General features: G+C 56.8%; 1 protein-coding gene across 5 annotated transcripts in view; it reads right to left on the bottom strand.

The window, feature by feature from the left end:
* Positions 1-24,800, bottom strand: part of MYT1L (myelin transcription factor 1 like) — a 136,543-nt gene that overhangs the window by 45,209 nt on the left and 66,534 nt on the right. For all 5 annotated transcript variants that reach the window (XM_057741706.1, XM_057741705.1, XM_057741702.1 and 2 more), the window contains exons 11-13: positions 24,452-24,688; positions 22,620-22,741; positions 21,682-21,750 (exon numbers count right to left, since the gene is read on the bottom strand). In XM_057741706.1, coding sequence (XP_057597689.1) covers positions 21,682-21,750; positions 22,620-22,741; positions 24,452-24,688 — 428 coding nt within the window. The remainder of the gene's footprint in view (positions 1-21,681; positions 21,751-22,619; positions 22,742-24,451; positions 24,689-24,800) is intronic.

Raw genomic sequence — 24,800 nt, 5'->3', positions numbered from 1 at the left:
GACGTCTCGGTGTCTCACAAACAGGGAAGAGTGGACACCCGTTTCTGCGATTTCTGCATCAAGCGCACAGCCACGGGCCGTGTCTGAACGCCACCGACCGTCCAGATTTTCCTCCGGTCACGAGGAGGGACAAGAGAGCAGACGGGGTGTCGGAACATCAACAAGCCAGGCGTCCGGCTGCGACCCCATGTGCAGGCCTGGGGTCAGGAAGGTTCGTTCCAGCAAGGAAAAGCCCAGGATCAGACAGAATGTTCCTGGGAATGCCAAGAAGGAGAGGCCTGACACGGTGGGGACGGGCAGACGGAGGAAGAGAGAGGCGGGCAGAGGCTAGGAGGAGATGCTACGGCGGGTGTGAACGACCCGGGGTTCTCGTACACGCCTGATTCCAGCCTGGGGCCACCCTGGTGGTCAGGGCAGGGGCCTGGGCGGGCTGGGCGGACGCCATCCCCTCTGTGACCGTGGCACGTCTGCGTGGGGTGCCCTGTGGGGGGGCGCAGAGGGGGTACCTCTGCCTCTCCAGGGCCACCGAGCCCAGGAGCAGGCATCCACGCTGGGCACCCGCCGGAGAAGCAGGGGGTCCCCCAACGGCACGCGTCTGAAGGGCAGATTGGGAGAAGCAGATGGAACGAAGGGAGAGAGATGCTGAGAAGACAGAGCGAGAAGCGGACGGAGAGGAGCCGATAGGGGAGGGGCGTGGAATGAGACGCAGCCGCCCTGAGACCCGCCACCCAGGCCAGGCTGCGCGCCCAGCTGTCGACCCCGAGTCCCTCACGCGGCCTCAAGCCAGGTCACTGGGGAAGAGGACAGAGCGTTTGGAGACACTGAGCTCGAAGATTCGGGGAAGGAGTCCTGCCCTAGAAAACCCGAAGGGCTTTCGTGCGGGGGACAGGCCTCTGGTTCTGAGCTTTTAGGAAGAGCTTTCTCAGAGGGCCGCTAATGGAGGAAAGCACAGGCGCTCCTAGGGGGACCAGGGGGACCACGGGGAACGGGGGGCCACACGAGCTGGCTGGGCTGGGCCCGCCCGTGACCTCCTTGAAGGCCTCAGGGCTGAGGTCCCAAGTGGCGTCTGCGGCCTGGGATGGCCCAGAGGGGCTGTGCGTGTCCACCCTTTGGGGAGACCAGGGCCCCTCTGCAGGGGTTTCCAGGAGGCCCAGCCTCTTTCCAGGTTACTGCACACTCAGGAGAGGCTTCTCCAGGCCCCCAGCGGGAGGAGGCAGATCCAGGCGTCCCGGGACCCCTGCCCCGGGCTGCCCGTCCCCTCCTGCACCCTCCTCACCAGCTCCTCGGTGTCCCTGAGCCGCAATCTCACCCCCACGGGGGCCTCCACTCCCCAGCTCGCCCCCGAGGCCCTGCTTCCCCTCCGGACCCTCGGCATCACAGGGCCCCGCGTCCCCCCCCCGCATCTCCTCCTCCCAGGGGTCTTCCCGGCCACCCCTCCCGAGAGCCGCCCCCTCCTCTGCGCCCGGCCCCCGCAGCACACAGAGCAGGGTGCTGTCCTCCGTGTCCTGTCTCTTGCTCAGGGCCACGCAGCCGGCTCCTTCCCCCCGACTCCGAGGCACGGGCGCAGGTGGACGCGGGGGCCTGGCTCCCCCCAGCCTGGACCTGGGCAGCCGGGCCTGGCAGCGGTTGTCGTCCTTCTCCGTTTCCTGATCGGCAGACTAGGTGCCAGAGGCCCAGAGCCGGCGCGGACGCCTCCGTGCGCACGCACGTGGCCTCGGGGGCCTGGCCTACCTGCCCCCTGGTGTCCGCGGGCCTCGGCAGCCGGCAGATCGTTCAGCTGCGTCCCCGGAAGCCAGCGGGTCCTCCACGTAAGCGCCGTCTTTCTTTTCAGCCGGAGCCGGCAAGCCGCCTCTTCCTGTCACGGGTCTGTGGGCCCCGGCACGGCCCCGCAGCTCCTCTCGTGCGGGAGGAGGGCTGAGGACGCTTTCCGGGCGGGGGGCCGCGGCGCTCACCAGGTACGAGGTCGTGAGCGTCTTGGTGGGCGGAGCCGGGTGGGGCCCCGGGGACGCTGCGCACAGGCTGGTTGAGCCCAGCACCAGGCCCCCCGCGCCTCTCCCCACCGCTGCCCCCAGGTCTGACTCTGAGGCAGAGGAGGGCAGCGGCCCAGCCCTGGGCTGGAATTCACACAGCGGTCGGCTCCGCATCCCTCAACCCATCTCAGCCTCAGAATCCGTCAGACAGGGTGAACGGGGCCCCCCAGCCCCCGGGACCCTTGGCGGGGTGACGGTGGGCCGGGTCACAGAACTCCTGCCTCTCGGGGAGGCCGCTGAGCGTTTGCCGCTGACGTGGGGGACAGGCCAGAGCCCAGGTGAGCCTCAGTGCAGGGCGGCGGGTCGGAGCAGCCGCTGTCACTGACTCCCCAGAACCCCAGGCTGTCCTGGAGCCTGCGCCAGCGGCCAGGGAGCCCTCCTCACGGCGGTGCATGGTCGAACCGCCCACCAGGCCCCCGGCAGCCCTGCCCCGAGCATCCCAGACACGGCAGGCGCAGGGGTGGCCAGGGCATGGCCCAGGCCGGGCTCGGCTGCCAGCCGCCCGCCCGAGGGCCGGGGGTTAAGCTGCGGCTGGCCTGGTGGGGACGCGCTCACGGGACCGTGGTGCAGGAGGAAAGGTCAGAGGGACACTTGAAGGAGCACGGGGGGCAGCCTGGGGTCCTGTGGGCAGAGACCCCCCCCGGGCCACAGGAAGGGGGAGGGGCGGACAGGGAGGGACCCCTCACAGCAGGCACGTCTCCTCATCCCCTGGACCACTCGCTGGGCGGGAGGCAGGCGGGTGCGGGTGCGGCCCCCGGCGTCCGGGGCTGGGCAGGCAGACGGGCGGGTCGGCAGCGGCCCCGGAGAGGCGCTCGGTCTGGACGCCGCACGGCCCGGCCCGCCGTGCTCGCTGTGCCTGCTGCCTCTATCTCGGGGTCGGGTTCGGACGCGTCGGGTTCTCCTGAGCTCTAATCACCAGCGCGGACAAGTGTCCTCGGGGATATTCTGCCCGGGGCGGGTCCCTGGCTGTCCTGGGAGCAGGCCTTAGGGTGCAGGGGGCTCCGTGGGCGGCTCCCCTCACGCCCAGGATGCCTCTCGCAGCCGCGGGCAGCGGGGTGAGCTCAGAGGCAGACGGCGCGTTCGGGAGATAAACAGACCCGGGGCCCAGGTCCCTGCGGACACACGGCCACCGCGTGGTCTCTGTTATGACACGTGGGGAAACCTCTTCCAAAGAAAACCATGTCATGGGGTCTGCTGACTGTAGAAGAAGTAAATCTCAGCAGTCTCTACCTGTGCTTCGTGAAAGGCAACCTGGATCTGATTTTTAAGGAAATCGTTTTAACTTATGGCCGCCCCAGTGCGTATTTTAGTGGAAACTAAATGTGTTTCATAGGACATGAATCACATTTTTTTAAAAAGATGTTTGTTTTTGATGTGGACTATTTCTAAAGTCTTTATTGAATGTGTTCCAACATTGCTTCTGTTTTATGTTTTGTGTTTTTGGCCACGAGGCATGTGGGCTCAGCTCCCTGACCAGGGATCGGACCTGCACCCCCTGTGTTGGAAGGCGAAGTCTTCACCATTGGACTACTGGGGAAGTCCCAGAAGTGAATCACATTTAAAAATGATTTTTGTTATGTAAGCTATAAAGGAAGAATTGGAATTATTTTCTGGAAAAAGGAGGGATGGAAGAACAGAGGGAAGGAAAGGGGAGAACCTTTCTAATTGGGAGCTTTTAGATGACAAGAGGACTGCAGTAATATTTAACTTGCATGTTTCATCAGCAATTGCGTGGGTAGATCTCTGGGGTGGGGGCAAATCCTTCGGCCCAGAAGGCAGGGCAAGTGTGACCCGCCTGGGAGGAAGGCTCTCTCGCTGTTCTTGCGGGGTGGGGAGGACGTTCTGCCCCCCTCCCCCTGCAGCACTGCAGGGCCTCCTGACACTGGGAGGGACCGCAGGATGAGGGAGGGAGTTGCTATGGCAACCTGCTCGCTCAGTCATCGCCATGGTGCTGCTGGTTCTGTACGTGCAGGAGAATTGGGAAAGCCTGGTTCTGAGCAGAGGGAGCTGCGGGGGAGGCAGGAAAGGTCTGCCACAGGTGGGGCTCCGCTAACCTGCCTCTTGCCCGGGCGGCAACATACGCCAGAGCCAGGAACTGTTGGGCCACATACACGGGACTTCAGTGCTTCAGGAGCCAGGGCTCTGAGAGCCTGGGGAGCCGGAGGCCGCCCTCAGCCAGGGCCCCTCGGGGCCACTGGGAGAGTCTGAATCACCGTGACTCCCAGCTCAGCTGGCACTTCTGTGTCCCAGGACATCAATCAGAGCCCTGGGCTACCACCACCCTCTCCCTTGGTGCTGCTGAGAGCAAGGGCCTTACGGGACCCCCTGCCACACCTGTGACCCCCACAGCAGGGTCCAGGGAGCATGGCCCGGCCTGTTGAAAGGGGGTCCGAGCTGGGCAGGGTGTGCACGTGCGTGTGCAACGCACCCACAGGCTCACGGAGAAGGAGCACGCTCGGGGGCCGGGGGAGTGTCTCTCTGCAGACACGAGGACCACGGTGTCCACAGGCTCTGGTCTGGGCTCCGCAGAGGGGACCTGCACCCCCAGGCTCCGACACGCTCCTCTGGTCAGCCTTCCCCAGACCTGACCCATGGCTACTATCTAAAGATGAAAAGATCTAGTGTCCAAAAGAGCCACGTGACCCGTCCAGGCTGCCTGGCGAGTAAGCGGTCACATGGGCCGTTGCTGTAACTCCAGTGGACCCGGAGCCTGTGTTCGCCTCATTGCACGACAAGGACGTTCACGTCTTATATCAGGAAAAGAGCTATCGACCTAATAAGCTGTTTAAATTGAAAGGACGTGAAAAATAAATGAACTTCATCCTTTGCTTGTCAGAGCGGCGGTGTGGGGGCTGGTGCATCCTTGCCTCGCGTGCTGCCCGGCCGAGCGTCGGGCGTGGAGGTTGTCCTCTCCACTTGCAGGACGTCCGTTCTTACAGAGGCTCCTGGAGATACTGAAGCCCAATCATAAGAATTTCTTCATTGAGGTTGTTTGCTGAAATTATTTCCTGGGCCAGAGAACACCAGCTAGTTTCCTGGAAACACGCCATGAATTCCAGGAAGCGCTCACGCTCTGTCACCATTTGCTGCCTGGGGACTGGCCTTTCTCTGGCCGCTCTCACTTGCACTCCCCTCTGCTCGGCGAGGACCACGGAGAGGTCACGACCTCTCTGCCTGCTGGGGGCCCCCAGAGAGAAGCGGCCTCCGGGCTCCTCAGGGACCCCCTCCCTGGCCGCCCCAGGAGCGCGGCTGCTCTGCTCCGGGTGGGCGGGCGTCTACCCCTGCAGCGGCCTGCAGAAGCGTCCCCCGGCCTTGCCTCCACGGCGCGTGTCTTTGGACCAGACCAGCTCACGTTGTAGAAGAAAAGAAAGCAGGTTTCTTCTGGAGCAGGGCTCCGGCCTTGTCTCAGACGCAAGTGCACTGTAAACTCTGAACCACCTGCCCTGGTGGGATTCGGAAAGGGGCATTTTATGTGATTTTTGTCTTTCATTTATGCAGCGTATCAGGGGCTGCCTCACACCAGAGAAGCCAGACGTCGTTTTCTGCTCTAGTTTACGGGCGACCGGGCTGAAATCCCGTCTGTGTGAAGAGCAGCTTGGGAATTTCAGCTGAAGTGGGATACTTGTTTTGAGAAGTTGCGCAGTCTTGGAACATTTCCTGTTGGTGGAATAGCTTCCGCTGTGTGGAAACCCACTCCTTCAAGGCAGCGGCCCCGCTTTGAGATGGCTGCTGTCTTCTCGGCTGGTCTCACCGCGTTATTGACCCTGCCCTCTGCGAGAGCCACTTGTTGGTGAAATGGACACATTCAGTATTGTGAATGCAACACAGAGTCCGCACGGAAGGGCAGGAAATGGCTATGGTGAGCGTGACCGAGTACAAGAGGGTCCCTTCGACAATCCCCAAGCCCTTCTTGGTTTCTGGAATCCGTGAACATGCTTCCGGAAGAGCATAATTAAGCCTCACCCAAAACTCCAGTTATTTTCATGAACTGAAAACCACGTGACTTAGCGTTCAAATGGGATCCTCCTCTATTAGGCAACTTCCTTAACCCTGAAGGGCAACCGGGATGTGCCCAGATGGAGGGTCTGCTGGGGGCTGGTCCCACGGGACCTGGTCTGACAGGGAAGTGGCTCTGTGATTCCAGGAAGGTCCCTCCGCCTCCCCTTCCCCTCCGCCCCGCGCTGTAGGAGGGTCCCGGGCACCCCTCCTCTGCGGAGCTCAGGACCCCCAGCCTCGCCCCGGCACCGGACGCAGCATTACCTCGGGGGCCCCCACACACATTCTGTGAGGTCGGGGGACGATGTCACCCTCACTTTTTCTAGATAAGAAAACTGAAGTTCAGAAGTTTAATCAACTCACTAAAGGCCCCGCAGCTAGAGACTGTAAAGGACCTGAACTGACCTTCCGAGGCCCCAAGTCATGGTCCCTCCTGTGTCTCACCCCGAAGGCGCTGCTGCCTTCCTGCCTCCAGTGTCCCAGGGCCTGAGAGAATGGGGATGCTGAGAGCACTGCTCGTGCGGGTGAAATGACAGCAGAGCATTTGGAAAGATCGCCGCAAAGTGTAAGATGCTGTGACGTGGAAGAGGACTGGAGGTTTAAAGCAGGGTTGTCGTTTGTGATACCAGGAGGTTAACATCAAAGGCTCCCGGCAGGTCACGCCTGAGACAGAAGCTCAGGAGGAATCAGAGCGGTTTTTGCACGAGATGAGGCATTTGTGGAAAAGCTACAGCACGGCCCACGATACACTGGCTGGCAGCGAGGCCGGGGCCGTGGGCACAGCCTCACGCAGACGGAGCCAGCACGAGACTGGGAACGCTGACCTGCGGTCTGCTGTGGGCCCGGCTGCCTGGGACGTCAGGGCCTGGTCTGGCTGGGGTCTCCGACACGGGGAGAGAAAGAGAGGGCGTTTCTCCGCCTCTCGGCGCCGCTCTGACCCACGGCAATGCCCAGGGAATGAAAATGCCTCTGTTTGCATCTTGTGCTTATCTTAAAACACGTGTTACCCCAGAAAGCAGAGAACTGAAGCAAGTACTCAAGGCAGACTGAAAAATACAGAAATGGCAGAGAAGAAGATGGTGGAAGCATGCCAGCTGGGAGCATGTTCTAGAATTCAGAACGTGGGAGAAGAGTGAAGTCAGCGGGCATGAGCTCTGATGTGGGTCTGCTGGGCTGATGGACATTTTTATTGGATGATTTTCAACCTGATTTGCAAGTCTGATGTGAGCACTTTAAAATAACACCATATTAGACAAGAGAGAGAAAAAGACACATTAAGAAAATGGAATCCTTTCATCTCTGAAATATTTTGATCTTGGTCGTTGGAGTTTCAGTTATAAGAAGCTCCGTTTCATTCATGTGTTGCTGGAATTGGGTCAGACTGTGGGTGTTGATTACCTGTGTCTTTCCCCCCCGACCTCCCCACCCACAGCCCCGTCGGCCTCACGTCTGCGGAGACCCCTTCGGCCCGGCCCACCAGGCCTCCCGGGCTGTTCTCGTCTCTCTGTCTCCTCTCAGACCGCGGCCGCTCATTAAGACGCTCTTATCACACTTTTTCTGGGAGCCAGGCTGTCCCGCGCGCTTGACAGACAGGAGCCCGTCTCATGCCTGTAACCAGCCCCTGGGGTGGGGAGGCCGCAGCGCCCTGCCCTGCACGCAGGGAGCCCGGAGGGGCCGCCCCGCTGTGGGTGGCAGGTGCAAGGCCCGCAGCCAGGAGGCCGGCGTGGGGCGCTCGCTGCCAAGCCGCGGCCCTGCCACTGACGCTGGGGCAGGGGGGCGCACGCCCGGGGGGACAGCGCCACCTCCTGACGCGCGCGGTCTTCTTACATCGCACTTTCAAAACCCGGAGGTGTTTAAATGCCTCCAGGTCTTGGAGGGGGTCTTTATTTTACTTCATTTTTTTAGATTACATAACGAGTTTAATAGCACACAGTCTGAAAGTTACAGAGCAGAGACTTTATGTCATTTCCCACAATCTGTGTACAGAGAGACGTATCTGGATAAGTCTGTATCTCTGTCTGTGCTGATAGATCTGGTTGGACCATCCGATCTCCCTCAACCTCACCTCCTTTCCTTGAGCACATTTATGACGGTTCCTCACCTGATTTATTTCCCTCCCACCTGAGCAATGGCCCTGCTGAGATACTGGTCAAGGTTAGTGATGGCCAATCCGCGAGTGACCAGCGTCCATGGGATCTTTCGTCTTTTCTCACCTGATCTGAGCGTATGTGAGGGCTCTTTATTAAGGTGCCTGAAATATCCTGACGGGATTCGTAAGACAATTTTCCAAAGAAAGTAGATGATAGATCTCAAATACTCGCAATGGAGCAATAAACACAATTTTAAATTATTTCTACTTAACCTAGAGCCGGGCTCCATTTGATATCCCCGGGGAACTAAAAGCCCAAGACAGGCATTTTCAAGGGTGAACAAGGCTTGTCACGATGTGAAAGGGGAGAAAAGTAGAGACAGCGGAGCGAGAAGGCCAGGACCCCAGGTATGCGGAGAGAAGACGACCGAGCCACGCGGGCCGCGTCTGCCAGGAGGGCGCCAAGGAGCAGAGACAGACCTCCCCTGGGAGAGGCCAGAATTAGCAACAATGACTGAAGTTCAGTCCCCAAGCACACGCCCAGCGCGTGTGACCCAGGCCCCGTCCTGGGTGCCGTGCCTGCGGCCCCCAGGCAGCCCTGACCGCACGTGCTGGGAGAGCTAAACTGAAAACACCGCACGTTCCGTTTAACACAGAGAAACAAAAATGGGAAGTCCAAAGAACAGGTACACAGTTCCTTGGGAGCCCAGAGCTTTGGAGAAGAGAACATAGACACGCTGTTTGGCCTAAAAATGTACGAACTCAGAATCTCAGCAAGGACACGTCTCTTCCATCGGACACACATCACAGGTGCTGGAGAGGGACGGCCAGGGACGACAGAGCGGGGACCTATGGGGGAGGGGGCTGCAGGAGAGAAGCCACAGCCAGGAGGGAGGAGGCGGAGGGGGGACCCACGGAGGTGCCCCGATTCCCTCCTCTCACTGCTTCACAAAGAGCCCAGGTCTTGAAAACAGGTGAAGCTCATTTTCTTTGTCTTAGACGCGTTGGAACGTGGGGCGGCTACAAGTGAGAAGATGTAAGTTCCTCCTTCCCTTAAGTGTCCAGTCCCCACCTGCAAAGGGTCCTCCGCGCCCTCCCTGCTGCCGACTGAGCGGGCGGCGGGCCGGAGAGGGACGAGGGGCGGCCCCACCTCTTCAGGGCTGAGCTCAGACCCCCCGAGGACGCGGCGAGGCTGCTGAGGGCTCAGGGCACAGCGGCGGGCAGCGTGGCCTCCCGCTGGACGGCGACGCTGCCTCCTCCCCGGCGGCCCGGCCGGCGGCCGAGAGCTTATGTCCTCCCTCCGCTGTTCACGCGGACGTCCCGGTCCCGGTGCCGGCGGCGCTGCACGCGGCGGCAGCGGCAGGACGAGATGGGGGCCGGGTCCTGCAGGTGCTGCCGGGTTTTCTCCTCCACGTGGCCCAGCCCCCGATGCCACCCTCGTGCAGCTCTGTGCCCTGTGCCAAGGTGACCTCACAGAGCTCGCCCGCCACCACTGCCTCCCTTCCACCCAGGGCGACAGCGGTTCCGAATTAACTGGAACCCTCCAGGTCATCTGGCCGAATCCCCTCCCTTCACCTGGGAGGCCTGGGGCTCAGAGCTGTGGCCGCGCCTGCCCAAGGCCACCTGGCTGGCCTGTCTACTGACCCCACTGCCTGTCCTCCGTCGTTTTCCCTGCAGGACTCACAGGCTCCTTACAAGGCTGTGTCGCACACATCGGCTGGTTCTGATTCATTCATTAACTCGTCCACTCAAAGGCTCGGTGTCCCTGCACAGGGCAGCCTGCTGTTGAGGAGGGGCCGGACGCTGAGGCCCCCAGTGGTGCCCTCAGGGGAGGTGACCGCACAGCCACAGCATAAGACGGAACACGCGCTGCAGAAAGAAGCCAGGGCGCCGGGGTGGGGGGTGTGGGACCGAAGCCCCGGTCAGGGGAGTAGCCGCTCCGTGGAGGGCGGACCTGGCTCCGGAGCTGGGCTCCAGCAGACAGGCGGGATTTGGATTGAGAGGAGGGTCAAGGAAGGTCATCTCAAGGGGACCTGCCTGCGTTGCAGAGGGCGAGGAGGGGAGGACACCGGAAAGTTCGTGTACCATGAAGTATGCATACCTTGTAGACAGTTATTTGAAGAATCAAGAAACACGCAGCTCAGGATCTCTCAAGCAACCTTCAAGCCCCAAGGTGAAATGGTCTGCAAATCTATGCTCAAGGTGAAACCGAGGCGCTTCTCCCATGAAAGGACATCCAGCCTCACGGCCCTCCCTCCCTGCCGGATGCCGAGCTGGTGGTCACCAGACATCAGCGTGGATGTGGTCCTCACAGCAAGAGCGGAAGCGGCACCGCTGGATAATCAGATCGTTGCCGGAAGCATCTCCTCTGAAAGACCCTCGTGTTCACGCTTTCCCGACCTTCTCCCGGTGCATCTGCCCAGCCGCAGCCTGACGCGTCCACGGGGCCCGGCCGGAAGAGGGGGCGTCGGGGGAAAGCAGGCAGGGGAAGCCCCCACCGGACGGGGGTCCTGTCCCTCTGACGCATCATCACAGCCACGCGGGAACCGTCCCGCAGCCGTCACACTATCGTCACACGTCGGACGCAGTTTTCATTTCTGAAATGCCGTTCTGTCGAAGCACAGCCCAAGGCAGGGTGTGCGGGCCGGCTGCCACCGTCCGTCCGCGGGAAGTCTCCGGTGCGGCCCTGCTCTCGTGGGAGGGACGGGGGGGACACGCAGGGACAGCCGGACATCGGAGGGGACACGTTTGTGACGGGACTTGGAAGTTTTGTGATCATCTCCACTTCCAGGAAGCGATCGGGGCACCCCGGGCCCCTCCCACGGAGTCAGAACAGGAGACCCAGAGGCTGAGTCGGGGTCCTGGTCCTCGTTTTCTCCGCGGACACACACTCCTGGGGATTCAGTGTCCTAGTTGTGCAGCTTTAATCGCCCTGTGTGTGCTGACAGCCTCCACATCCAGGTTTCCAGCCCCCGCTTCCCCCGAGCTCCGCACGTGCTCACAGGACCCTGTCCTGAGCACCGAGGACACTCAACCCTCGACAGGTGGCTCCTGTGTCTGAGTCTCGCCCGAGGCTCCTCCTCTTTCCTGGAAGCACAGGTGCTGGGGGCACCTTGGGGGGCACTCACGCCCTCTCACCCCCCACATCGCGGTCCCCTGGCAGATCCCCCGGAATCTGGCCGCTCCTCGCACCGGCTCTGCTCCTGACCTCGCCTGTGGGGTCATCTCCAACTCGCACGGTCGCCAAGGCCTCCCAGCGGGCCTCCCTGTCACCCTTGCGGTCCCACAAGCCATCCTCTGCGTGGGAACTGCAGCGATGAGTGGAAGATGTCAGGCAACGTCTGTCCCCATGGTGCTGAAACCCACCTCCCTCGGAGTGGAGCTCAGCGTCCTGCAGGTGGAGTGGGAGCGCCCGATGGGACCTGACCCCCCACGCTCTGCTTCCTGTTCTGGAGCCTTCCCCGGGCTGCCCCTCCTCGGACCCCCGGGGGTCCCTGCAAGCGCGAGGGCTGTGCCCCTGCTGTTTCCCCGGCCGCACCCCGGAGTTGGATCCCAGGGAAGAGCACATGCCCTTGGCCTGATGTCCTCGCTTAAGGCTTATCCACGGGAGCTGTGGGGTCCACGACACGAGCTGGGCGTGCGCAGAGCTCATCACCTCACTTCACGGGGCGCCGGCCCGGCCCATCCGTGGTCCCCGACCACCCTAAAGGCACGGAGACGGCCTCGGCGGCTCACGGGGCCGAGGCCGGGGGGCCGTGCACACGCCAGCCGCCCGCGTTCCGGGGCCGGGGGTCTGCGTGCGCGGGTCGCTCCAGGTCAAGAGGGAAGCTACAGGACCCCCCGTCCCCCCCAGAATATCAGGCAGCTATAAAGACTCCATGACCTACAGGGCACCCAAGAAGCAGGCTTCCAGACCCTTGAGAGATGTGATGCATGAAGTCAACACGCATACTAGAGAGATGAGATTAGATACCATTTTTCTTCCCCCACTTTCTCAATCTCTGAAGCTTATATTAGATTCGTTTCCAAAAACTCAGTGAAAAATGCCCTGGTCTTGTCAGGAGCACAGTGCCCCTCTTAGCGAAGCGCCCCCCCACCCGCCCACGGGGGCAGACCCACGTCGGATACGATTCAGCTGGACACAAGGCGGCCGGACGATGCGCCATCGCTGCCTGACCTCAGGGGCCGGGGGCGGGGGGTGAGAAGCCGTCATTCACACGCCCCGGGGGGAGCACGGACCTGGGGGGGCATGGAGCGGCGGGTGGGGCACGGAGCCCGGGGGGGAGGACACGGAGTGGGGGGGCACGGAGCCGGGGGGAGCACGGAGCAGAGGTGGGGGGCCCTTGGCCTCGTGCCGCGGAGGCCGAGACCGAGCTGCTGTCTGCGGCCCCGGGCTGAAGAGGAGCCGAGCGAGTCGGGACCCCGCGCGGGTAACGGCCGGGCCCCGCCTGGAGGAGCCGCACCGCCCCGGGCAGGCGAGCGAGGGGCGCGGAGCCGGGCTTCCAGCACGTGGGTGCCGGCCTCCACCCCCACCTGCCCCTCCGGCGTGTGCGGTCCCTGCGCACCCCCGCCTAACAGAGCTGAGTTTCCGCACACGTTTGGAAGGGATAAAGTCGATTCGCGTTTTAAAGTAACAGAGGCTTTCCACGACCTCACATTGAATCTGCCTGAATGGCCTGAAACAGCGAGGTTTTGGTGCAACAAGTAAATATTCTGTTCTGAAAAAACCCTGTGAAACGTACATAATATTTCCTTTTAATGGGTCTGTAAATGGCATTACATTAAAAGAGGACAGTATGTAAATATAAAAGGACTGACCTATTGGTCAGTGGTTTAAAAATATAATAAAAATGTTGAGTACACAGACACAGAAAAACCATACACTTTTCAGCTGTAGGAGTAAAATATTCCTGAATGTGTATTAAAATGTAGTAGAACTACAAGGAACAACATCCGTGAGGTCTAAGGTTCTATGCGGCGCTGTCCACTGAGGCTGCCCACTTGACAGGGGTGGCTATTTAAGTCTGAATGGATAAAACTACGTGCAACTAGAAATGCAGCTCCGCGGCCACAGTGGCCTCGCCAGGTGCTCAGGGGCCTGCGGGGCGGTGGCTCCACCCTGGACGTGTCCGTCCCTGGAAGTCCCGTTGGACAGGCTCGTAGACACTCATATCCTAAGGCCAAACTACATCTTCATGTTGATTATTAGGAAGTATCTGCACTTTTTTTTCCTTAAAAAAGCCAGCTAAGGGTGGGCGTTCTCATCTCGCTCTGCAATAGTCTCAAGTTTTCTCTGCGGGCGCCCGGATTGTTGTGGACAGAGAACAAGATTAAACACCTGGGCTGCCTGGAGACAGAGGAGCAGAATCCACGGGCGCCTGGGACACGTCTCTTTTCGTAAAAATGAAAAAAAAGAGACTAGAATGGAAGGGACGTGGTTTTCCTTGAACTGTGGCTCCTGGAAGATCAGGGATCACCTTTAGGGACAAACACTGACAGCTTAACACACACAGATGGCCACACGCACAGACGGGTGGCAGGCACCTCACCAGCGTCTCCGCTCCCGGGGCCCATCCAGCACCCCCTCCGTCCCCTCAGAGTCGGGCTTTCCAATCAAGAAAGAAACCCGAAGAGAATGCTTCTCGTTCCTGAAACTGCCAGGAAAAAATGCCCTCCAAAATCCTTGTCCATAATTTCCCAAAGGGAACATCTACTTTATTTCCAATTTCGCTCATTTCGCTCCAGGGAACTGTAAATTAGTGACGTGTTTACTGGCAAAAAACCTCAAATTTACAATGAAAGTCCAATGTAACCTACTCCTTACGGCCAGACATTCATTTCCGCCACAGAAGCAGCTTCTCACGCAGCTCAGGGCCGGGGGTGGACGCCCGCCGCGGAGCTTGAAGGGTCATTTCTCAGAATCGCTCCAGAGGAGCCCAGAGTGGGATGAGAATGGGACCAGATTCCCAATAATTGGGAAAGGCCAAATTTAACTGGATGTAATGTATGGAGAAGACTCAGACAGTTCAACGTGTTTTCTGAAGGGCCACGTGTTCGGCTTCGAATCCTGGCCTCACGACACAGATAACAAAATACGTGTACTCACGTACGTGTGTGTTTACACATTGACAGACAGTATATGTAAATAATATGAAGATACATTTAAAATACCCTTAAAACTGTGGTATTCAAAATTGTAAGGAAAATACATTTCTCCTTCTGTTCACATGCACCAAATATGCAGTATGTTTTATTTTTATATTCTTAATTTTATAAAGAAAAGTAATTTTGCCGTTAAAAAATACATTTATTGAAAGAGTAATTTTCGAATAGTTTGTATAGGGTGGATTATTTTAGCTTGGATTAGGTGACAAATTGTGTTTTAATTACTGAGAAATAATTAGTATCATTTAGTACTGCCTGATGTCTGTAAAACTTCCCGGAGGAACAGAATGCTATGAAATATTTCGTAAGAAAGGTCTTCCCCATGGCCTTATTGTGGATTTAAAACCTTCCCCAACTTTGTCACAAGAAAAAAACACAACAATCTCAAGGCCAGCCTTAAATTAGAAATTCAGCCCCATCCCCGGGAGGGCGTGGGCTCCTGCCGCTCAGGGCACACACGGCGGCCACTGCCAGCTGGTCTTTAAACCGCCAGTGTGTGGACTGTTCAGGTGGCAGGAGAGAGAGCTTTAGCCCAGAAGACAGAAGGTAAGACAGGTTGAAGGTGAAACAAAACACGGATGCCAGTCGAATCTACCCTGCCGTTAACAAAAGAGGGCGCTGCCTCTGCCTCTCCGGGACGCGGTGCTGCAGCGAAACCCCTCCCCTCGACCAGGGGCCCTGATGACGGTTCAGGTCTACAGAGCTTTCACACAAGACTTAGATTATTTTGTGACTTAGCCGATAGTGGATCGGGGATCTTGTCCACGTTCACCACGTTTCATTCAGTTTTGATGAAAACGGATGATGAAGCACCGGTGAACAGCTCGAACATTCAGTTTCTAGGAGCTGGCGAGGACCAGGTTTTAGGGCCGCCTTGCGGCTGTCCCGCAAATCCTTCATTTTGAGCAGAGAAGGCCCCGAGGGGACCCTGAGAGCACAGGGGTCAAGCCAAGGCGCCTTCCCGTGGGGTGGCACAACCATCTGCCATGAGCCTTGTTTCAACCTTGGCCCCTCGGATGGAGCCCAGGACGCCGGCTGAGCCAGAGGTGCCCGGTCTGCAGGGACTGCAGAGCTGACCACCTGGCTCCCTTCTGCCTCCACCCCCTCCGCTGGCTGAGCAGGGCGCGCACAGGGCTCCAGAGCCCTGCCCGGACCATCCTTCCCCCAGCTCTGCGGGCCCCTCACTTCACCCCCCCCCGCCGCGACCCTCCTGCACGGCCTCCTCCTGCCCCTGCAGGTCCACCTGCTGCCCACGCCCGGCACAGCTGAGCTCGGGGTCCTGGCTGCCAGGACGTGTCCCACCGGCCCAAGCCCTGCTGCTCCCCAGCTGTCCCCCCACCCCCCCACCGTCCACCTCCCGGGACGCCCTGCACGGGACGGTTTCCTCGGTGGCTGCAAATACTGGACATGGGGACTTGAGGTCAGAAACAGTGTCTTATCTCTGAGTGCAGATTACAAGTTTTTAAAATGAAAGAATGAAACAGCTCGGTTTATGGTTTTCCGGGAAATGCCCTCTCCCGGTTTCTACTTCCACTTGGAAGCTCAGGGACTTTGCCAAACGTCCCTCTTCACTGAGGGGATGTGAGTACAGAGGGCAGAGACGATGCCCAGGCAGCAGGAAGTGCCCACGTGCTAACCAGACGTGAGAACACCTGTGCTAGCCTGCACACGTGTGCACACGCACATGTACACACAGGATCTGCAGAAACATGGCAGGGAGAACCCAGGTGGGCACCCCATTCTGCAGGGACCACCCCTGCTGCGTGTGTCAACAGGGGTAACCGCCGCAATGTCTTTCCTCTCTTTATTTTTCTTTATAAATTAAAGGGCTTGCTGTAAAGTCCTCCGAAGCCAGAGGCTCAAAAGATTTTGGAGTGAATTAAAGTTCGTACTTCAAGGAGGTTACAAAAGGTAAGGGGCACAAAGGCATCCAGCAAACTTGAAATGAAGGTTTACGTTTTCCTCCTTTGAATTCTGCTTAATGTTGTCACACAGCCAACCATTTAGCACGAGCTGTGGGACTTGCGTGTCTTGTCTTGGTGACGATGGCTCTGCTGAACGTCTACAGGGAGCCGGGTATCGGGACGCCCCCATTTCACAGGGGAGGGCTCCACGCCCCTCTGACCAGAGAGGCCGTGCTTTGTGTTTTGTTTTGCACAGAGAGTCTACTGACACAAAGCCGTGTCTTGACCAGTCGACTTCCCGGCCACATCTGTGCCTTTCTTGGGTGACTTAAGTCTGGTTTTTCACTCTGCAAACCTCCCCACAACCTGCACCCACATGTGCAAGCCGGTGGAGAATAACAAGGCATTTCGAATCTGCCAGAGAGCTCCACAGATGCTTTTGCAAAGCACAGATCCCTCTATAAAGCAAATTAAACATCAAGGTTCTTTTTTCTTTTTTGGCTTTGTTTTGTTTCTGGTTGATTTGCGTGTGAATATGGTTAAAGGCCATTAAAACACAACCCCAAACCCAAACCCCTGGAGCGCTCCCTTAATAATCTGGGTCTAATGCGGGCTGTTAGAAAGAGAAGCAGATTCCTGGCAGATCCAGCTAGAGCAGCAAACAACCCAGCGGCACGTGCCAGCCCGGCCAGCGTCCGGGGAGGCGGCCCCTGCGGTGCTGACCGTGCACGAGTCCGCGGGTCACAGACACAGAGACACCCAGGCTGTCCTCCAGACCCTCCCTCAGCGCCGCAGGAAACTCAGCGAGCCCAGATCTGCGCGGGAGGCTTCGCTTTATTTACTACGTGTTTGTGTGTTCACTCGCATGAGTGTGTCTGTGTGTCCGTGTGTTCTGTGTCTGTGAGTGTGTGTGTCTGTGTGTCTCTGCGTGTGCAAGTGTGTGAATGTGTCTGCGTCTGTACGTGTGAGTGTGTTTGAGTGTGTCTGTGAATGTGTGAGTGCATGTGTGCGAGTGCGTGAGTGTGTGCGCATGTGTGTGAGTGCGCGTGAGTCTGCGAGTGTGTGTGCAAGTGTGTGTGCGCGAGCGTGAGTGTGTGCGTGAGTGTGCGAGTGTGCGTGTGTGAGTGTGCGCGAGTGTGTGCGCGCGAGTGTGAGTGTGCGTGTGTGCGTGTGCGAGTGTGCGTGAATGTGCGTGTGTGCGAGTGTGCGTGTGGATGAGTGTGCATGTGTGAGTGTGCGCGAGTGTGAGTGTGCGTGTGCGAGCGGGGCATGCGGAGGGCACCTGGGTGCAGCGTGGAGGCGGCCGCCGGGCCAGGGTGTCCGCGCCCCGCCTTCCCGAGGGCCGGTCGAGCAGAAGCGCCGTGCGCACCGCCGCGCGGGGGGCTCCGGGCGGCCCCGGGGAGCGGGGTGAGGGGGGTCTCCTGCGGCGCCACGGGCGCCCCAACTCGCGAGGTCGCGCCGCTTGTCCCCGCGACACGCACTCGCACTCGCGCGCCCCGGGCGGCCCCGCGGCTGCAGAACAGAAGGGTTTTCTAGCCTGCGGAGGACATCCGGGCCCCCCCAACCCCGAGAGGGAGGCCGCCCATCGCCTGCCCCGCAGCCGGCCGGGCCGGAGCCTCGGGGCGCGTCGGCCGCGGGCGGCCCCCTGCGCGGGGACGGAGACGCGCGCCCGGCGAGGCCCGAGGCCGTGGGTCACAGGCGCCCCGCCGCGCGCTCCGTCAGATCCCGGGAGATGCCCCCCTCGCCCCCACGCCGGCGCCACATTCCTGGATTCCTGGGAGAGAGCAGCCCGCGGCAAGTCTAGACGTGAGGAGCCTTTAGAGGAAGGTCATCCTGGGGCCTAAGTTCAACAGTGTCATTCGCTGATTTAAATAAATGTAACCAGGTTTTTAAAAAAGGGTTTTTTTGTTTTGTGTTTGGTGTATGTGGTTAAAATTGCTCTCTGTCTAAGGTGAAAACACCTGGGAGACATGCCCCGGAAGGGCAGAATCCACGAAAACGTCGTAAAGGCAGAGGACCCCAAGGAGGACCGCCCCCGCCCCAGGAGGAGAAAATCCAAGTCCAGGCACGAGGAAGCAAGGGAGCCGGGGAGAGGCGCTGCCCTCTCCTGCCAGGGCCCACGCCAACCGGGGCATCCTGGGCCCCTAGGACGGCTCAGGGATACTGAGGCTGCCCCAGGCCCGCACACAGGGGCGCCCGCTGGGGGTCCAGGTCTGCCGCTCATTGCCTCTGGTCGAAATCAGTTTTGACTCGGTTTAAGCTGGCCGCAGAGGCGGCTAAGACACCTGCATGATGCCCGTGTCTGCGCTGACCATACATCTGGAAGTAGGAAGAAGAATTCCTGGCTGGGAGGATGTGGTTTCTTTAAAAAAAAAAAAAAAAGCTGAGGATAATGTGATGTGATTCCCAAGCTCTTTCAAGTTGCTACTTTCAGGTGATCTTAGCCAGTGAAATTTTTAGAGGAGAAACTTCCCTTGAGAATCAGAGCTCCAGTTAGGCAGAGTTCTCACCAGAAAATCACATTCATTTGGACAATTCTATTCTTTTTCCCCCCCTGGCCTGGGGTCTCAATGACCATCACAGTCAGGCGTCCTCTATGGGGGGTGGAGCGGGTTCCTGGGAGTCCATGCCGTATCATAAGAACCAGGCTGGGGGGAGGTGTCTGCTGGTCTTGGGGTGCTGCGCCGCAGCCATCTCGGGTCCCCTCCCCTGCCTCTGGGGCTTCCCCCAGCCTCCCGCCACGGTGCTGTCACCTGCCTCCCTGCCCAGCCACAGACCTGCTCTCTACACCAGACGGACCGGGACGAGAAAGCACTAGCTGCAGAGTTTGGGTGAAATTCACGAACACATCACATTTTAATACATGTTCAGTTTCTATGTTGTACATAAGTTGACAAAGTGACCGGCTGCTCTTTAGGACTGTCCCACATGCACTGCTCTGGATAAGAACAGAGCAACGTCTCAGGAAGTTCAAGAGGATGGAGGACCCAAAATCCAGAGCGTATCTCGCAAAACTCGTCTGTCTGAGATCAAGAATGTCCCGTCAACGGCCAGCTAACAGAATTCAGCGTTAGAAGTGACAAGAGGAACGTTCCCAGAGGTTCTGTGTCTTAGCTGATGCAGAAGAGAGAAAACTTTTGAAGCCCTTGGGACGCACTTCCTAAGGTGTCTCTATGAAGAAGTGGAGATCACCGCATCACACAAGGACTCTCCATCAGGCAAGAGGCTGTGCACTGGGAACTGACCAAAGCTTTTAAAATACCCATGTAAAGAGGAGCTATGGGAAAGGGCACATGCGTGAATTATTCTAGAGAAGGCAGTTGCAAATCCTACAGGGATTAACCTCTGCTCCAGTGCACGGCAAGGCCTTTGTGACCCACATGAAAAAGCCATGGATGGAGGGTGTCTTCAATTAAAAGATTAAAGGAAGAAAACCCATTATAATCTGTGGTTTCCTCAGTTGAGAAAGACTTATCTTCAAGTGAAAAATGGTCATGTACACATCAGACTGTTTACAGCAGACACGGAAGTGAAATCCCTAGTTCTGAAGGTCCATTCATAAAAACAAACCATTTTAGAAAATTTGTCCTTTGCAGTTCGCAGAAAAAGGGACAAGGTACAGGTGACTGTGACTTTTAGATCCGCTTAAATCAGGAGAGGCCATCGCCCTCTGGAAGATAGGGCCTCCCCTCCAGGCGGAGGCTGGGAAGAGGGAATGGACTGCCCAGCACCACCCAGGAGGATGTGAAGGGCAGACCGCACTCTGAAGATGCTGGTGGCGTGGACCGTCACACCCTCCTCCAAGAAGAGACACGACAAGAAGAGAGTGCCAACACCGCAGGAGGAGCAGGTCTGCCTGGAACTTCAGATCAACTCACCCTTCTAAGCCCAAAGTCAAGGGATGCAAACCAATGAGAACCAGACCCGTCGGAAGCCTACTCTGGTCTCCGGGGTCTGGAGACCACCAAGGAGAAGCACACTAGATGCAAGTGGTCCACAGGCTGTTTTCCTGCTTATAGCTGGCCTGTTGGAACTGCAGATGGGAAAGCATTCCTCATCAAGAGAGCCAAAGGGAAGTTGCCACGTTCTCATGTGTTACCACGTTCCAGGTGCAGGTAACCACGTTTTGATCGTGAGGGGAATACGGCTGCAAGCCACGGAAAAGGAGGTCTTAACAGAGCGGCCTGGGTGATTCTTGCTAATTCTGTCCATCTGAGGTTCTAAGAGCTATTTGTCCGTCAGGCACCGCGTGGACGGCAACAGACCTTACGGCTGTTAAGTAAGAGGATGGCCTCCTGGTGTCTACACGCCACGAAGAGAGCTCCCAGGGCCTCGTGACGGGAGGGCTAGTTCAGCAGGTCCCTGAATATGAGCAGGTGGTCTATGGCGCTAGGGCCCTGGGCAGGGAGCCTGCAAGAAACAACACGGTGTGAAACAGCCTGCGCTCTGCGGACGCTCTGGTCTGGCTCGAGGGGGCGGGGGCGCGGGGCGGGGCCCAGGGAGAGGGGTCCAGCGGGGTCTGAAAACAGCATTTTCTCTGTGTTGGAAACAAAGCCTTTTCCAAACAAAAGGGAAGCCAAGCGATCTGAAGCGATGATTTTTATAACAGGCCAGGTAGTTAGAAGCAGTTATGTGGGAATCCTGGTTCTCATTATGTTGTGGGACGTTCCAGTCTTGCCCTTCTTTCCTGAGAGACACCTGAATGTCCACTCCTACTCGATGACCAGAGGTCTTAATACGCTGTCTGTGGCTTGGACTGACTTCTTCCAAAACCTGTCTAGGCACTGAGTATGGTGAGATATATATCTGTATATCTATGTATCTGTATATCTATATACCTATATATCTCTATATATGTATATACACTCACAAGGAAGAAAACCTTGAGTCTGGTGGTGTAAGTGTAGCTGACCAGATTCATGCTGAAAGTGTAGAGAAAATTACAGGTGCAGAGGAGAGAGAGGGCCGTGCTGTCTGTGCGCTGGTGAAAGCCTTAGGTAACCGTAAATTATCACTGCCCTGATGAGTATTAACAGCTATGACCACAGTGGGCTGAAGGAATTAGCTAGGATCATGGTGGCTTTTTTGTCATTCGTACTATTTAAATATCCATTTTTAAAACAATCATATTAAATGCTGACTCCTAAGAAATCAATTTTTGACTTCGTACATTACAATCACTTCCTAAAAGTCTGGGTAACTCGTAAAACTCCCCTCCCATGTGCACGCACATCTGGAGAGAAAATGCGTATGCTTCAGAAAATTCAAGATAGAGAAAGGACGCAATGTGAAAAGCTAGAGGTAAATGAGAGGGGAGAGGCGGACGGGTTGTCCAGAGAAGCGACTAAAATCCCAAAGACCAGCCGTGCGTGCCAAATCGAGGTGCCGACGCACGCCGCGGCTTCTCAAAGACGTTTTTCTTTTCAAATGACACAACCTTTTGGTTAGTACTAAGCGAACAGCTTTTAGAAAGAGAAGGATTTTGGCGAAATCTTACTTGAGTTCTTGTGAGCTGGTGGCCAGCATACTTCGAATGCTTTTGTCAGCCAGCGGGCAGCCGGACAGACTGTAAGACAGGCCAGAAGAGCCAGGTGAGTAGCCCCGCGGCAGCGTGCGTTCCCGAACAGACACAACATAAAACTGAAATCAAACAGTTGAATGCAGAAAAGCGATGGGCAAGTGCTGTATATTGAATTTTTCGGTATAATTCACTAATTCACGCTTCCGTAAAAATGTAAGGAAACGTGTCTCTCCAGAAGCTGTTTGAAAAATGAGATTCGAATACGTGTGTGCTGTTTGGGCTACGTGCTGGTAAATCATCTTCCAAATTTAGGTCGTGTGTTACAGAATAAAAGGCACTATACAACATGCCAATCAGCATGCTTTTGAAGCTCAACATATAGCACTTAAAGGGGTGACACATACTTCAACGTTTGTACTTGGACAGCATTGTTGAGGTAAGCTGAAAACAATAAATTGAAAAGACAGGATCCACCATGAGGAAAATGAAGGCACACCTTCTATGTGAGGCGTAATGACCAGTCACATGACCGCTCCCATCACACCTTGGTGTTGGACATCTGCCACCAGACAAAAACAGAAACAGCCGAAATAGTGAGTGTGTTTCCAAAAACTCGAAAAAAGTTTCATTGTTTCCAGTTTAGCTGCAATGTCTGCACGGGGAGTTAAGCGCCCTGGAGAAAAGCTGCAAAATGCAGGGGATTACACGGACATGGTGTCTCCGCAGCACAGAGCATCGCTCGGAGCAAGCGCGTCCACGGCTGGCCTCGCGCGCTACCCGCCTGGCAGCTGGGGACATTGGTACGCTGCGCACGTCGCATGCTCAAACGGCAAGGCATATACAGACCCGGTTTAGAGGTAAGCCCAAGAGAGGGAAGGCTCGGAAGAGAGAATGTCACCTGGCGCCATGCTTACGTTATCAAGTCCTTCTTGCTCTCCTTGCACTGGGGGTACTTGGGCTTGGGGCTCGGGATGGTCACCTCCCCCGGGTACCTTCTTTCTTCCAGAGCCTCCTGGAAGGGATCCAGGTCTTCCGGCTGCAGGCAAAACACAGCTTCAGGGCTGTGCCGATGACCGCTGGACACAGCGGTCAGAGGCCGCGTCCCCCGGCGGGTGGCTGACCTGCATCCTCTCCCAACCTCACCCTTAGGGTCGCGGTACACCCTCGTCCTGGGGACGCAAACCCAGCTTCGTTCAAAGAGCATCTCTCGTCTATTAGGGAATTTAATTTCTCATCACTCGTTCTCAGGTCCTAAAATTAGGGTAACCTGCCCGCGGGCACATTCAAGCTCCTTACTCACATTCCTGCAGCTGTACCAACAGGACAGGCAGATAGGCGGTCTGGCAGCCAGAGAGGCCGCCCAGTGGACCTTGCTCCCGGGTTCAACACCTGCAGCAAGACCCAGCACCCACGGGCGGAGCTGACGCGCTCCACCCAAAGATAGTCGTGACTGGGGCTTCCCACAACCTTCGGTAAGTATTCCACACGGTAGAAATACTCTATGTGCTTTAAGTTCCAAGGCAAGCATGTTGATGTGATTTTAAATTACTCCTAGGCAGCATTTTTTTTATTTTTTTAAATGGGAAGTATGGACTTTGGCTAAGTGGGGCCCCTTGCAGTAACCTAGGGATTCCTCCAGGTGGCGGTGTTCAGCAGACGTGTTTCTGGAGTGCAGGGTTTCCACTCGTGACACGCTTATGATGGGAATACTGCCATCCTTTTATGGGAGCTTAATTTTAATTAAAATAAATCTGGAGATTCAACTACCGTGCCTTATTTGGTAGTAACGACTTAACACCATAGGAGAGAAAAAATACTTTGGAATGTAGCTTGCCACTCAGATTCCATTCTCCTTTAAGATGCCTGGATACTTAAATCAATTTGAAGAATAAACACAATAGGCTTTAAACGTAATGGCCTTATAAACAGGTGTCTTCCCTGCCAATTCCTACAAATAGCTAATGTTTCCCTTTTCTCCACCCCCCTGTTTCAGGAAGATGTTTTCTCTTTGATGTGTTAAAAAAGAATTTTCAGTTTTCAGGGAATAAAGAAGATGTCATAATTTTCAAAATTGAACACTGGAGAAAAAGTCAGTCTAATAAAGAACATTTTTTTTCATTTATTTTCTTAGCCTAAAGGATATTATAACTATTTTAATGATCTGAATTTGAAAATTGTAACTATTTCAAAAATGTGTTCTTGACATAGGTGTTTTGGTAATATTATAGCCAACAAAGATTTAGATGATTGTACTAAAATGACTTATTCTAGGCTGGAGTATACTCTTCTGCATATTTTAGGTTTCTTAGAGAACAGACACTGTCCTTAGCTTCAATGAGTCAGCTAATTAACAGCCCGGAATTAACTGTTTAAGTATTTAAGACTCTCCTTGTAATTCCCTACCTGCAAGGGAAACCCTGCATTCTATCAGCTTATCACCCAGAAAAATGAACTGGTAGGCTGTTTATGCATTTTCTTAGAGGAATGGTTTGCAACAAAACACATTTGTTAGGAAATAAAATTCATCATTTAAAGGAGTCGGTGGTTTGTTTCACTCTGATCAGTGTTAGTCCCAAATCTATCCTGGGTCAACCAGAAATGTCTTCTAAGCCCTCGTCAGCTAAAGGCCGTATTTAAAGAGAAAAGACACTTTCTGTTACGGCGTGTGCCAAGGGCATCTTCCCTCGGTGGCGCCAACTTCACCTGCTGAGTTGTTGGGGGGGGGCAGTCCATGAAAAGCACGTACAGTAATCTCTTTGGACTCGTCCTCATCGATCCTCCGGGGCTTCATTTTGGTGTAGTCCACGGGCAAGTCCCAGCAGTCGCCCTCGCTCAGCTGGAAGCACCGGCTGCCCATCAGCGCCTGCTGCTGGGGGGACATGGGCTCCAGGGGCGTCAGGATGGGACAGCAGCCCTCGCGCGGCCGCGGCTTGTTCATGCTCAGGTCGAGGGTCCCGTTCTCATCCACCTCCACGTCAGGGGTCTGCGAGACAGAGGACACGGCGACCATGCGCACCCATCCCCCAGGCCACGGCCCCCCAGCACACAGCTCGAACGGGAAGCGCTCACTGCAGCCTCACGTGCAGGAGGCTCGA

The sequence above is a fragment of the Hippopotamus amphibius genome, chromosome 7, assembly GCF_030028045.1.
Source record: "Hippopotamus amphibius kiboko isolate mHipAmp2 chromosome 7, mHipAmp2.hap2, whole genome shotgun sequence".
Lineage (NCBI taxonomy): Eukaryota > Metazoa > Chordata > Mammalia > Artiodactyla > Hippopotamidae > Hippopotamus > Hippopotamus amphibius.
The sequence above is the reverse complement of the archived record's forward strand: the minus strand, read 5'-3'. Positions and strand labels throughout refer to the sequence as shown.